We start from the raw sequence: 13,148 nt of genomic DNA, 5'->3' as shown, positions 1-13,148 counted from the left end.
GAGGAATTTTTTGAGGCTTTAGAAAAAGCAACTGACACAATGAAAAATGAAAAGTTGGTCCTTGTTGGGGATCTAAATAGTAGAGTAGGAAATGATTGTGAGACATACAAAAATATTTTGGGAAAATTTGGAGAAAAGAGCAAAGCTAATAATAATGGCAAATATCTGTTGGATTTCTGTTCAGGACATGGACTGGTTATTACTAACACCATGTTCCAACATAAAAATGTGCACAAATTCACATGGAGAGAAGAGGCTAGGAATAAGAAAAGTCTCATTGACTATGTTATTGTTGATAGTGATGTTTTCTCCCTGGTGCAGGACACCAGAGTGTACAGAGGATTTGAAATTGGAAGTGATCACTATTTAGTCTTGAGCAGGATAAAATTGAATTTCATATTGAAAAGAATAACATGTAAGAAAGTTTTAAAGCGAATAAAAGTTGAGCAGCTCTCAGATGTAAACTGTAGACTAAAATACAGAAATATTATTGAAAAGAAAATGAAAGAGTTTGAGAACAGGAATCAAACCTTGCAGATTCAGTGGCAAACTCTGAAGGAAACATTGATTGATTCTGCCAGAGAGGCATGTGGTGAGGTTGTGTGCAAAGATAAAAAAATCAGAACTCCCTGGTGGACACAGGAAGTTAAAGAGGCAGTGAAGGAAAAGAAGAAAGCATATCAAAAGTTCCTGGCAAATAAGTCAGCTTTTACTCTTACAGAATACAGAGACAAATGTAAGAAAGCTAAACAGTGTGTAAAACTAGCTAAACAAAAGTCATGGGAGTACTTTGGCAAGAATATAGAAAATAAATATCAAGAAGGTGGCAAAATATTCTGGAGGTTGTTAAAGAAGCTTAGGAATGGAGGAAAGAGTGCTGTAAAAGGAATTAGAGATGATAAAGGTGAAATGAAAACAGGAGAAAAAGATATCCTTGAAGTATGGAGTAATTACTTTGAAAAACTGCTAAATGAAACAAGCAGTGATGACAGCACAGTGATAAAAAACACTGACCAGGCATGCAGTCAGGAATACATATCCATACTTGAAGTAGAAAAAGCCATCAAAGGCTTGAAATGTGGAAAGGCAGCAGGAGTAGATGATATTCGACCAGAAATGCTGAAGTATGGTGGTATAAGAGTCTTACAGTGGCTGCACTGCATAGTTCAGAAAGCCTGGACAGAGGGACGAATTCCCGATGATTGGAGTAGAGCTCTCATAGTACCCATATATAAAAAGGGAAATAAAACTGAATGTGAGAATTACAGAGGTATTTCCCTACTGAGTGTTCCTGGCAAGATCTATGCAAGTATACTTGAGAAACGGTTGAGAAGAATTGTGGAAGAAAAGCTTGGTGAAGAACAAGCTGGATTCAGGCCAAATAGAGGCTGTCAGGATCAGATCTTCACTTTACGACAAATAGTCGAGAAAGCATGGGAATATAACAGAGATCTGTATTTAAGTTTTGTCGATTTGGAAAAGGCATATGACAAGGTGCCAAGAGAGAAGCTATTCAATACGCTGCAGTTATATGGTGTCAATGGGGCATTATATCAAGCAATACTCAGTCTTTATTTGAGTTGTGAGTCAGCAGTTAGAATTGAAGGAAGTACAGGAAGATGGTTTAATGTTAAATCTGGTGTGAGACAAGGATGTACATTATCCCCTCTGTTATTCATTAAATATATGGATCACATTATGAAGGAATGTGGTATTAAACCTGATATCAAAATTGGAGATGTTAATGTCAGCTCTTTGCTTTATGCGGATGATGTTATACTTCTAAATAAATCCGCTACAAGTCTGCAAGATTCTCTGACTAAATTGAATAGCTGTTGTAATAGATATGGTATGAAGGTCAGCAATAAAAAGACAAAGACAATGAAAATAGGCAGAATCATTGAAAATGTCAACTGTGTTGTGAATGGAGAACCTGTGGAACAAGTAAAACATTTCAGCTACTTAGGCACAATTTTTACTGAAGATGGTAAACTAAATATAGAAATAGACAACAGAATCAGCAAAGCTGGTATCGTGGGAAGTCAATTGAATAAATTCATATGGAATAAGAAAGAAATTAGTCGGAACACTAAATTAGCTGTATACAAGACTGTGTTCAAACCAATTTTAACTTATGGATCTGAGAGCTGGGTCAGAAGTAAAACACTTGACCAAAGACTAGAGACCGCAGATATGAGAGTTCTGAGAAAGATTAGAGGCGTGAACAGATGGCATCAATGGCAATATCATATTAAAAATGAGGATATTAGGAAAGAACTTGACATTGTCAGCATCCAGGAATGCGTTAGCAGAGCTAATCTCAGATGGTATGGTCACTTAAATAGAATGGGAGAGGAAAGATTAGCAAAACAAGTGTTCTCTGCCAGGTTGGCAGGAAAACGACCCAGAGGAAGACCAAGATATAGGTGGATTGATACGGTACAAAGTGCCTTAGACGATAGAAATATAAGATCTGATAATGTTGAAGTCTTGACAAGTAACAGACTGATTTGGAGGAAAATTGTAGATAGGAAGTTAGTAATGATGTAATTTTTTCATGTAGTACTGTCATATCCTGTACACCCCTTGAGGGTACATGGCAGGAATTTGATGATGATGATGATGTCTATTTTGATTTATTGTGTGTGTTCACGTTTGCTTTTTTATACTGTACAGTACGTACTGTATTGTAGGCATGAATCACCGAATTCGAAATCAAATCAGATGCTGAAATTATAAATATGATGCTACAGAATGAATTAGAAGACAATGATGATGATAAAGAACTCAAAGAAAAAAAAAGTAAAACATGAAGAGGCATTTGACAGTTTTAATATGTGTATAGAATGGGCTAAGCAAAATGATATGCCATTCCACAAAATTTTATTGCTAATGCATATCCGAGAAGAAGCATGAGAAAAAAGTTTAGCTTCCAAGAAGCAAAAGAAAATCAGTGACTTTTTTTTTTTTTACAAAGAAATAAAAAAACAATTCTTGTGTGTTATTTTGTGAAACTTTAATTTTGTGTTGTGTACAAGAAAGTGATATTTTTATGCAAATTTAGTTATGTACTGAACTATGCAATTTTATTAAATCAGAATTCTCAACAATATAGGTACATACAAAAATAAATTTTTTACTAAAATAAACTTGTGTACTATATTATTTTTTAAATTTTACATTACAGTACAGCAGCTTTTTTTCTATCAGTTACTTCATTTATTTACAGAATTAAATTGATGTACCATTAGAATCTGATTATTTCTGTCTTCTTAAAAGCTAGTTATTGTTGTCTCTTGGGGTGATATTCGCTAATCCGAACAAGCACGGTTTTTATTAGTTCAGGTTAGCGAAATACCACTGTATATTAAAAATGAGGATATCAGGAAGGAACTTGACATTGTTAGAATTTACGTACGTGCAAGCAGAAATAATCTAAGGTATTGTGTTCACTTAAAAAAGAATGAAACAGGAAAAAAACCTGTAGGAAGACCAAGATCTAAGTGGATTGATATAATAAGTGTATTAGTATTGTGTATTAGAGCAAAATATAAGATCTAACAATATTATTTTATCATGACTAAATCACTTAAGGAATTCGCAGTTACAAATATAAATTAAATTAAACTTTAATAAATATTTCCGATATTTTGGCAACACAATACAGTAACTGAGAATGAAGAGATGAAGCTATTGTTCTCCTAAAAGTCCTGATGGTGTCCTCTAGCGGGCAAAGTAGGTGTTCTTGGCCGTTGGGCTGAAGGTCTGCTGATGTAAGCCTCCCAAATTTGGGGCAGTCGCATACAACCAAATTTGTTGAGGTTTGGAGAGTTTCTTAGGGCTGAGGCTGATTCCATAAATAGTTTTTTTGGATTTGTATTTGCTATGGTGTATTACTGTAGCTTTCTTCCACCGTATTCTGTGGCGTGTATCCAGAGCATGGTCTGCAAGACCAGAATGGCTGTATTTGTGAAAACAGATGTAGTCCTTGTGTTCAGAAATTCTCATATTTGCTGTCCTGCCTGTTTGGCCAAAGTAAGACAGTTTACAATTGCAAGGGACCTGGTATACACCAGGTAGGTCTAGAGGAAATGTTGGTCTTTAGTGGAGCGGATAAGGGACGCCAATTTTTTGTAAGGCCTGTAACAGGAGGTCAGGTCATGTTTTTTTTAAGATTTTGGTAATTTTTTCCAAGATGCCTCGGATGTAATGAATGGTGATGGATTTAGAGTAATCCTTGTTATGGAGGGGGGGGGGCTGTGGCTTGTAGGTTTTAATATTTTTTGGATTTTTTTAGGGTGGCCATTGGCTGAAAAAGTGTTGAGGATGTGTTTAGTTCAGTGTTTAGGGCCATGTCGTTAGAACAGATTAGTTTAGCCCTGTTGTATAGTGTTTTCACCACTCCATATTGTTGTGTGAGGGGGGGGGAATTGTTGGTGAATGTATCTGCCTGTATGGGTGGGTTTTCTATAAACTGAGAAAACCAAGGTTCCATCACGCTGGAGGGTGACTAGTCTGTCTAGGAAAGGGAGGCTGTTGTTTTCCTCTTTTTCCAGGGTGAACTTGATTCTAGGGTGTTGGTTGTTTAAGTGTGTTAAGAAGGAGAGGAGTGTTTCAGAGCCATGTGGCCAAATAGCGAACACATCATCAACGTAGCGAAGCCATATGGTTGGTTTTTGTGGGGCAGAGGCTAAGGCTTCAAAGGTCTTCATTAAGAAATTGGCCATAGGCGGGAAGAGTGGTGAATCCATGGCTGTCCCCTTTATCTGTTTGTAGAATTTTTCCCTGCCAAACGAAATAGCTCGAGTTCATTATGAACTGAAATAGGGCTGAGATATCGGGAGAAAATTTAGCTTGGATTAGCTCTTAAAAAGTTTCCTTGAGTGAGACATTTGTGAATAAGGAGGAGATGTCAAAGCTGACCATTATGTCAGTATGTAAGGTTTTCTATGCTGGCTTTGAAGTGGGCTGAGTTTTTTTATGTGTGATGGTGTGTTGCCAGTATAGTGTGTGAGCTCTTTGGCCAAATGTTTAGCTAATTTGTATGTGGGGGGAATCAATGCCATCCACTATGGGACATAATGGCACATTTTCTTTATGTATTTTTGGGAGTCCGTAAATAGGGGGAGGGGTATAGAGTTAAACGGCTTTAATCTATTGGTAACTTCTACAGGCCAAGAAGTGACTTTCTTAAGGAGCCTGTGAAGTTTTTGTGAGTTGGTGGGGTTGTATTTGATAGGGAGGTAAGTAGCCCAATCTAATAGAAGAGCATTAAGCTTACCTGTGTAGTCCTTTTGGTTAAGTACTACAGTTGCATTTCCCTTATCAGCTTTGGTGATAACTAATTCTTTATTATTCCTCATTTTCTGTAGAGCTTTATATTTCCTTGTTGGATATGTTGGTTTTTGGTGGTCTTGCTTTGGAGAGGACACCAGCCAGACAAGAGGACAGCGAATTTCAGAATTTCTGAACACATGGACTACATCTCACAAGTACAGCCATTCTGGTCTTGCAGACCATGATCTGGATACAGGCCACAGAATACAGTGGAAGAAAGCTACAGTAATACACTGTAGCAAATACAAATTCAAAAGACTATTTATGGAATCAGCCTCAGCCCCAAGAAACTCTCCAAACCTCAACAAATTTGGTTGCATGTGACTGCACCAAATTTGGGAGGCTTACATCAGCAGACCTTCAGCCCAATGGCCAAGAACACCTACTTAGCCTGCTAGAGGGCACCATCAGGACTTTTAGGAGATCAATAGCTTCATCTCTTCATTCTCAGTTACTGTGTTGTATTGCCTATGTGCACGTGCCTTCTTTTGTAAGTTCCTTTTGAAGATGGCAACGTGATGTTGCCGAAATATCGGAAATATTTATTAAAATGTAATTTAATTTATATTCGTATCTACATTGTTCAATTCCTTTAGTGATTTAGTAATGCCAACCAACGTGTAAGCCTATCTACGAGAATCAACATCATTCACAGAGATACGATCACATGGAAGGCCCGCAAATAGGGTAAAATGAAGTTGAAGCAGTCTAGATAATTAAATTATCTAACTTTCCTGAAATGCTGCCGGACTAATAAGATAATCCCAAACTGTGTAAAATTCAAGCACCGTTTTGTTTCACAAAAAGCTCTCCGTATATATAACCGCGCTAGCTACGCATTGTTTCGCGAACAAATCACCGCCACGCGGTTTCTCTTAGCGGACATAAACGAAGCCATTCGTGCCTTCGAAGATGAGCTTTCGTGCACTTTAAATCCCGAGTTTAGGTCAATTTTACATGACGTCTCATGTACTGCTGCATACAAAGAATTTGAAAAAATACTAGTCCGACAGATGAAAAAATTTGAAAAATTAAAAAGAACTCTACTGTCAATCAAAAACTTGCTACCAACACCGTAATCAACCTTTCTTCAGTCACCCCAAAGCACTCAACGCACTTTCACGTGGCCACAACTTCGTCATTGCTCCCAGAAAAATACCTAGTGAGGATATTATGATCCAGATCGAACGCGGAATCTGCCACCTTGCACATCAAATTGCCAAAAGTGTAAGACTGGTTGTAGCTTGTGTCCTCTCCAAAGCAATACCACCAAAAACCAACATATCTAACAAGGAAATATAAAGCTCTACAGAAAATGAGGAATAATAAAGAATTGGTTATCACCAAAGCTGATAAGGGAAATGCAACTGTAGTACTTAACCAAAAGGACTACACAGGTAAGCTTAATGCTCTTCTATTAGATTGGGCTACTTACCTCCCTATCAAATACAACCCCACCAACTCACAAACACTTCACAGGCTCCTTAAGAAAGTCACTTCTTGGCCTGTAGAAGTTACCAATAGATTAAAGCCGTTTAACTCTATACCCCTCCCCCTATTTACGGACTCCCAAAAATACATAAAGAAAATGTGCCATTACGTCCCATAGTAGATGGCATTGATTCCCCCACATACAAATAAGGGCTAAACATTTGGCCAAAGAACTCGCACACTATACTGGCAACACACCATCACACATAAAAAGCTCAGCCCACTTCAAAGCTAGTATAGAAAACCTTACACTCCAACATACTGACATAATGGTCAGCTTTGATGTCTCCTCCTTATTCACAAATGTCCCACTCAAGGAAACTTTAGAGCTAATCCAAGCTAAATTTTCTCCTGATATCAGCCCTATTTCAGTTCACAATGAACTCAGGCTATTTCGTTTGGCAGGGAAAATTCTACAAACAAATAGAGGGGACAGCCATGGATTCACCACTCTCCCCACCTTTGGTCAATTTCTTAATGGAGACCTTTGAAGAAAAAGCCTTAGCCACTGCCCCACAAAAACCAACCATATGGCTTCGTTACGTTGATGATGTGTTCGCTATTTGGCCACATGGCTCTGAAACACTCCTCTCCTTCTTAACACACTTAAACAACCAACACCCCCAGAATCAAGTTCACCCTGGAAAAAGAGGAAAACAACAGCCTCCCTTTCCTAGACACACTAGCCACCTGCCAGCGTGATGGAACCTTGGTTTTCTCAGTTTATAGAAAACCCATACATTCACCAACAATCCCCCCCCCCCCCCACTCACACAACAATACGGAGTGGTGAAAACACTATACAACAGGGTTAAACTAATCTGTTCTAACGACATGGCCCTAAACACTGAACTAAACACATCCTCAACACTTTCTCAGCCAATGGCTACCACCCCAAAAAAATCCAAAAAATATTAAAACCTACAAGCCACAGCCCCCCCCCCCCTCTCCATAACAAGGATTACTCTAAATCCATCACCATTCATTACATCCGAGGCACCTTGGAAAAAATTACCAAAATCTTAAAAAAAACATGACCTGACCTCCTGTTACAGGCCTTACAAAAAATTGGCATCCCTTATCCACTCCACTAAAGACCAACATTTCCTCTAGACCTACCTGGTGTATACCAGGTCCCTTGCAGTTGTAAACTGTCTTACTTTGGCCAAACAGGCAGGATAGCGAATATCAGAATTTCTGAACACAAGGACTACATCCGTTTTCACAAGTACAGCCATTCTGGTCATGCAGACTATGATCTGGATACACGCCACAGAATACGGTAGAAGAAAGCTACAGTAATACACCGTAGCAAATACAAATTCGAAAGACTATTTATGGAATCAGCCTCAGCCCTAAGAAACTCTCCAAACCTCAACAAATTTGGTTGTATGCGACTGCCCCAAATTTGGGAGGCTTACATCAGCAGACCTTCAGCCCAATGGCCAAGAACACCTACTTAGCCTGCTAGAGGGCACCATCAGGACTTTTAGGAGATCAATAGCTTCATCTCTTCATTCTCAGTTACTGTGTTGTATTGCCTATGTGCACGTGCCTTCTTTTGTAAGTTCCTTTTGAAGATGGCAACGTGACGTTGCCGAAATATCGGAAATATTTATTAAAATGTAATTTAATTTATATTCGTATCTACATTGTTCAATTCCTTTAGTGATTTAGTAATACATAACCAACATACAAGCCTGTCTACGAGTATTTTATCATGATAGATTAATTTGGAGGAAACGTGTCGTATGAAATTGGTTATGATGTAAAATTTTCGCACAGTACTATCATAATCACCCCCAGTGTTCATATCAGGAATTTGATAATGCCTGCTAAAACTTGAAAAATATTTATAGTTCAAATGCCTTCTATATAATATATGTTTTTTTTTAATTTATTTATTATAACATAGTGCTGAAAGTCCCAACTGCAGTCCCATAGCATCAATGCAATTTTAAAGGAAATTCACAATAACAATATATTCCTATAGTTATATGAAGAATTTGTATATATAAGTCAGCATAATGATATAATTGATCGTTCTTTTGGATCTTATGAATTTACCAGAGAGAGATCTGACTATAATAGATTCTATTTGCATTTATGTGGAGAAAGGGGAAGGAAGAGACAAAGGTGTGTGCTTTAAATATGTTTCTGTCATAAATTATGTCATCAAGGATGAAAAGTAATGGCGACAATATTAGCATGCTACACACCAAATTCTGGTGTAATTATCTGCAATTTTAGAAGCTTCAGTGTGTTTTCACTGACGTTTGCTTCCTTCAACAAGGGAAGGAAGTAGATCTAATTTTTATCCTAATCTAATTTTTGATCAAAGTGTTTTTTTTTTTATTGTCACCAGTTTGATAATAATTAAGGTCAGTCAGGACAAAATGCGCAAGCATTAACCCAGCTAATGAAAATCTGAAATAGCCAAATCCTGAAGCATATTTGCAATAAAATTATGTCTGAAGTCATAAACAAACAGCTCCTCTCTCACATTAGGTTTATTTATTATTACATGACACCTTCAGGGAGTCCAAGGACTCATCAAGGGAGGGCACCTATTCTACAACTCTGTCTCCACCACTCACAATCCACCAACAAACCGTAACCACCATCATCATCTACACCAGCACCATCTGTCCCCCCACCGCCACTAGTATTTTCACAATTATACAAACCTCCATGCCCACGGAGGGATTCGAACTCGCTGGAGAGCGGATATGCTAATCACTAGGCCAACCAGGCCAACATATTTATAAGTCAACCAACATCAAAACTTATGCACTCTCCAATGATTATGATTAGTGGCATATATAATAAACTAAAATTCATGATGGCTGTTGCAAGTATAAAAACAGCATATTTTAATAGCATGATACATGGTGCTTTTGATACCAAGACTATCTTGTGATTTGTCATAGTGAATTTTTAAATTCACTATGACAAATTCAAAGTTTAAATTCATTAAAGATATTTAAATTCAAAGTTTTAAATTCACTATGATTTGTCATAGTGAATGAGTTCACTCTAATGGTTTTCCTCTATAACATTATATATCAGTTCTCATATCTATAATATGAGAACTGATATAAACTAAGCTATTTATATTTTACAATTGCTATTTTATAGAGGAGAAGTTAAGAGAAAATACTCAAATTTTTATTTTCTATCCTCTATATCCAGATGAAGATTAAGAAATGTGAAAATAAACCAAGTACAATTCACTCCTCTCACACTATATAAAACAGACTTAACTATTTTAATTTCTATTAACTATGTATTAGAGAGAGACTGAGGTCTTACCTGATCTTCTATAAGTGAACTATCATCTCCAAATAACTCTTCCCTTGTGTAGACTTCATCACTGAAAGCTATTTTTGCTCTTTGCTGAAATAATTCACATCATTATTTCATGTCAAGAGTGAAATATTAATTTCTGAAGTACAAAGAAATTAAGATGGTTGAAGAATGAAGAAAATGAATTTCTTATTTAAATGACAAAATAAAATTTCATGGTAAGTAATAATGTATTAGCACTTTTTTTAAAAAAGCAAAACCTGCAAATTACAAACTTAATTTTCTGTAAATCATGCCTAAATGCACATTTTCTGCTGCTTTAACTTATTATTATTCTACAGATTAGAAATAAGCTGAATATTAGCATATAATCACTGTGTTATTGTATATCAGTAATATTAGTTTATTTATAAGTTATCAAGATGTAGATAGACAGTATTCAAACAAGCTTTACGTTATGAACCTGAGAACTGGATTAGGAATAAAGTTCTTGATCAAAGCCCACAGATATGAGATTTCTGAGAAAAAGGGATTGTGAACAGATAGTATCAATGGCAGAATAGTATTAAAAATAAAGATATTAAGATGGAACTTGTCATTGTCAGCATTCAAGAGTGAAATATTAATTTCTGAAGTACAAAGAAATTAAGATGGTTGAAGAATGAAGAAAATGAATTTCTTATTTAAATGACAAAATAAAATTTCATGGTAAGTAATAATGTATTAGCACTTTTTTTAAAAAAGCAAAACCTGCAAATTACAAACTTAATTTTCTGTAAATCATGCCTAAATGCACATTTTCTGCTGCTTTAACTTATTATTATTCTACAGATTAGAAATAAGCTGAATATTAGCATATAATCACTGTGTTATTGTATATCAGTAATATTAGTTTATTTATAAGTTATCAAGATGTAGATAGACAGTATTCAAACAAGCTTTACGTTATGAACCTGAGAACTGGATTAGGAATAAAGTTCTTGATCAAAGCCCACAGATATGAGATTTCTGAGAAAAAGGGATTGTGAACAGATAGTATCAATGGCAGAATAGTATTAAAAATAAAGATATTAAGATGGAACTTGTCATTGTCAGCATTCAAGATTGAGGAGATCTAATCTAAAGTATGGTCACTTGAACAGAATGGAAAAGAGTAAAGGTTAGCGAAACAGGCATTAGATAGATCAAACATCTGTTTTGCTAGCCTATCCCTTCCAATTCTAGAAGGACTGATTTGGTCAGAAGTCCTATAGAAGACCAAAATATTAAATAAGTCTGGTGGTAAGGCTTATACATTGGCTATTCATAACTGTATTTTTCAAGCAAATTACTACGTAGACTAATATTAACTAAAATAAATTTAATATTGTCAATATTTTGGCAAAGTCAAATTGCCATCATCACAGAACAAAATATAATAACATACATGCACACAGGCATTACACTAAATAATGAAGATGAAGCATGTCAACTGAGAGTAAGCCTAAAGTCCTAAACAGTGCCCCCCCCCCCCCCTTGGCGTCCTTGGCTGTTGGGCAGAAATACAGAGGATGAGAGTTTTCCCAAATTTGGGGCAGTTTCATGCAACAAAATTAGTTGAGGTTAGGGTAGTTTTTCTTAAAGCAGAAGTAGATTCAACAAAAAGTCTTTCGTATTTATATTTGTTACAATGGAGTATAAAGTGGCTTTCTTACAGCATATTCTATGGTGGATGTCCAAAGCATTGGGAGCAAGTCCTGAGTGGATGCAGTGATGGAAATGGATATAGTCCTTATGTTCAGCAATTCTGATGTTGGCTGTCCTGACCATTTGGCCATATTAGGACAGTTTACAACCACAAGGGAACTGATAAAAACACCTGAAAGGGCTAGGTCAACAAAAAAGTCTTTCGTATTCATATTTGCTACAATGGAGTATAAAGTTGCTTTCTTACAGCATATTCTATGGTGGATGTCCAAAGCATGGTGAGCAAGTCCTGAGTGGATGTAGTGATGGAAATGAACATAGTCCTTATGTTCAGCAATTCTGATATTGGCTGTCCTGACCATTTGGCCATAGGTAAGACAGTTTATAACCACAAGGGAACTGATAGACACCTGGAAGGTCTAGGGACTGTGGCTGGTCCTTGGTGGAAATTTTGATAGTTTTTTTAGATGTTCCTTGGATATATGGAATAATGATAGCTTTGGTGTAGTCTGTTATGGAGAGTGTGTGGGTTTGAGATTTTAATATTTTTTGGATATGGTAGGAATTGGAGCCATTGGCTATGAAGATTTTGTGAAGGTAGTCAAGTTCAATAGGGAGGGCACTGTTATCTGAACTAATTAATTTAGCCTTGTTAAATAAAGTTTTAATAATTTCATACTGTTGAGAAGATGTGTGTGGGAGTGATGCGACTGTTTGTGAATGTATCTATTGGTGTGTGTGTAAGGGGGGGGGGGGGTCCGGTTCACATTAAAGAAAGAAAATGACAACATTCTTCCCTTCCTACACACCTTGTAGGAAGGGAATCTTATGTATCTTATATTTTGTTCCATGATGGGCAATTTGACTTTGCCAAAATATTGGAATTATTAATTACATTTATTATAGTTAATATTAATCTATGTTGTAATTTCCTTAAAAAAATACGGAGCTGACAAATAATACACTAATTCTGAAGAAGACTGTATCATACAACATTTCAAAAATCATTCACTATCTTCAATTCACCACAGTCTCAATTAATGCATTCTACACACTAAGACAAAAATTCTGTGCACAAACCCATCTCCTCAGAAATGATCTTGTCCTCTTGCCATGCCCCTCCCCTTTTCTACTCTCTGGAAAATCTCTCCATTATCTCAGTCTAGTAAGATCCTCTCCATTATGTTTCAATCATATCACCTTTCATAGCTATCAAATTCTGTAATCATATTCCTCAATCTACCCTCACATCAGACATTCCAAGGTCTAGATATCATAATAGAAGAGTACAGAGATAGATAACAATCTCTGTACCATTGGTATTTCCA

General features: G+C 36.4%; 1 protein-coding gene across 2 annotated transcripts in view; it reads right to left on the bottom strand.

Moving 5' to 3' along the window:
• Positions 1-13,148, bottom strand: part of Vti1a (Vesicle transport through interaction with t-SNAREs 1a) — a 135,296-nt gene that overhangs the window by 63,528 nt on the left and 58,620 nt on the right. For both annotated transcript variants that reach the window (XM_090409399.1, XM_090409400.1), the window contains exon 4: positions 10,141-10,224. In XM_090409399.1, the coding sequence (XP_090265525.1) occupies positions 10,141-10,224 (84 nt within the window). The remainder of the gene's footprint in view (positions 1-10,140; positions 10,225-13,148) is intronic.

This window comes from Typopeltis vanoorti, chromosome 19 (genome assembly GCF_054136105.1).
Source record: "Typopeltis vanoorti isolate ZY-2024b chromosome 19, IOZ_Tvanoo_1.0, whole genome shotgun sequence".
NCBI lineage: Eukaryota > Metazoa > Arthropoda > Arachnida > Uropygi > Thelyphonidae > Typopeltis > Typopeltis vanoorti.
This window is presented reverse-complemented; position numbering and strand designations above follow the sequence as displayed.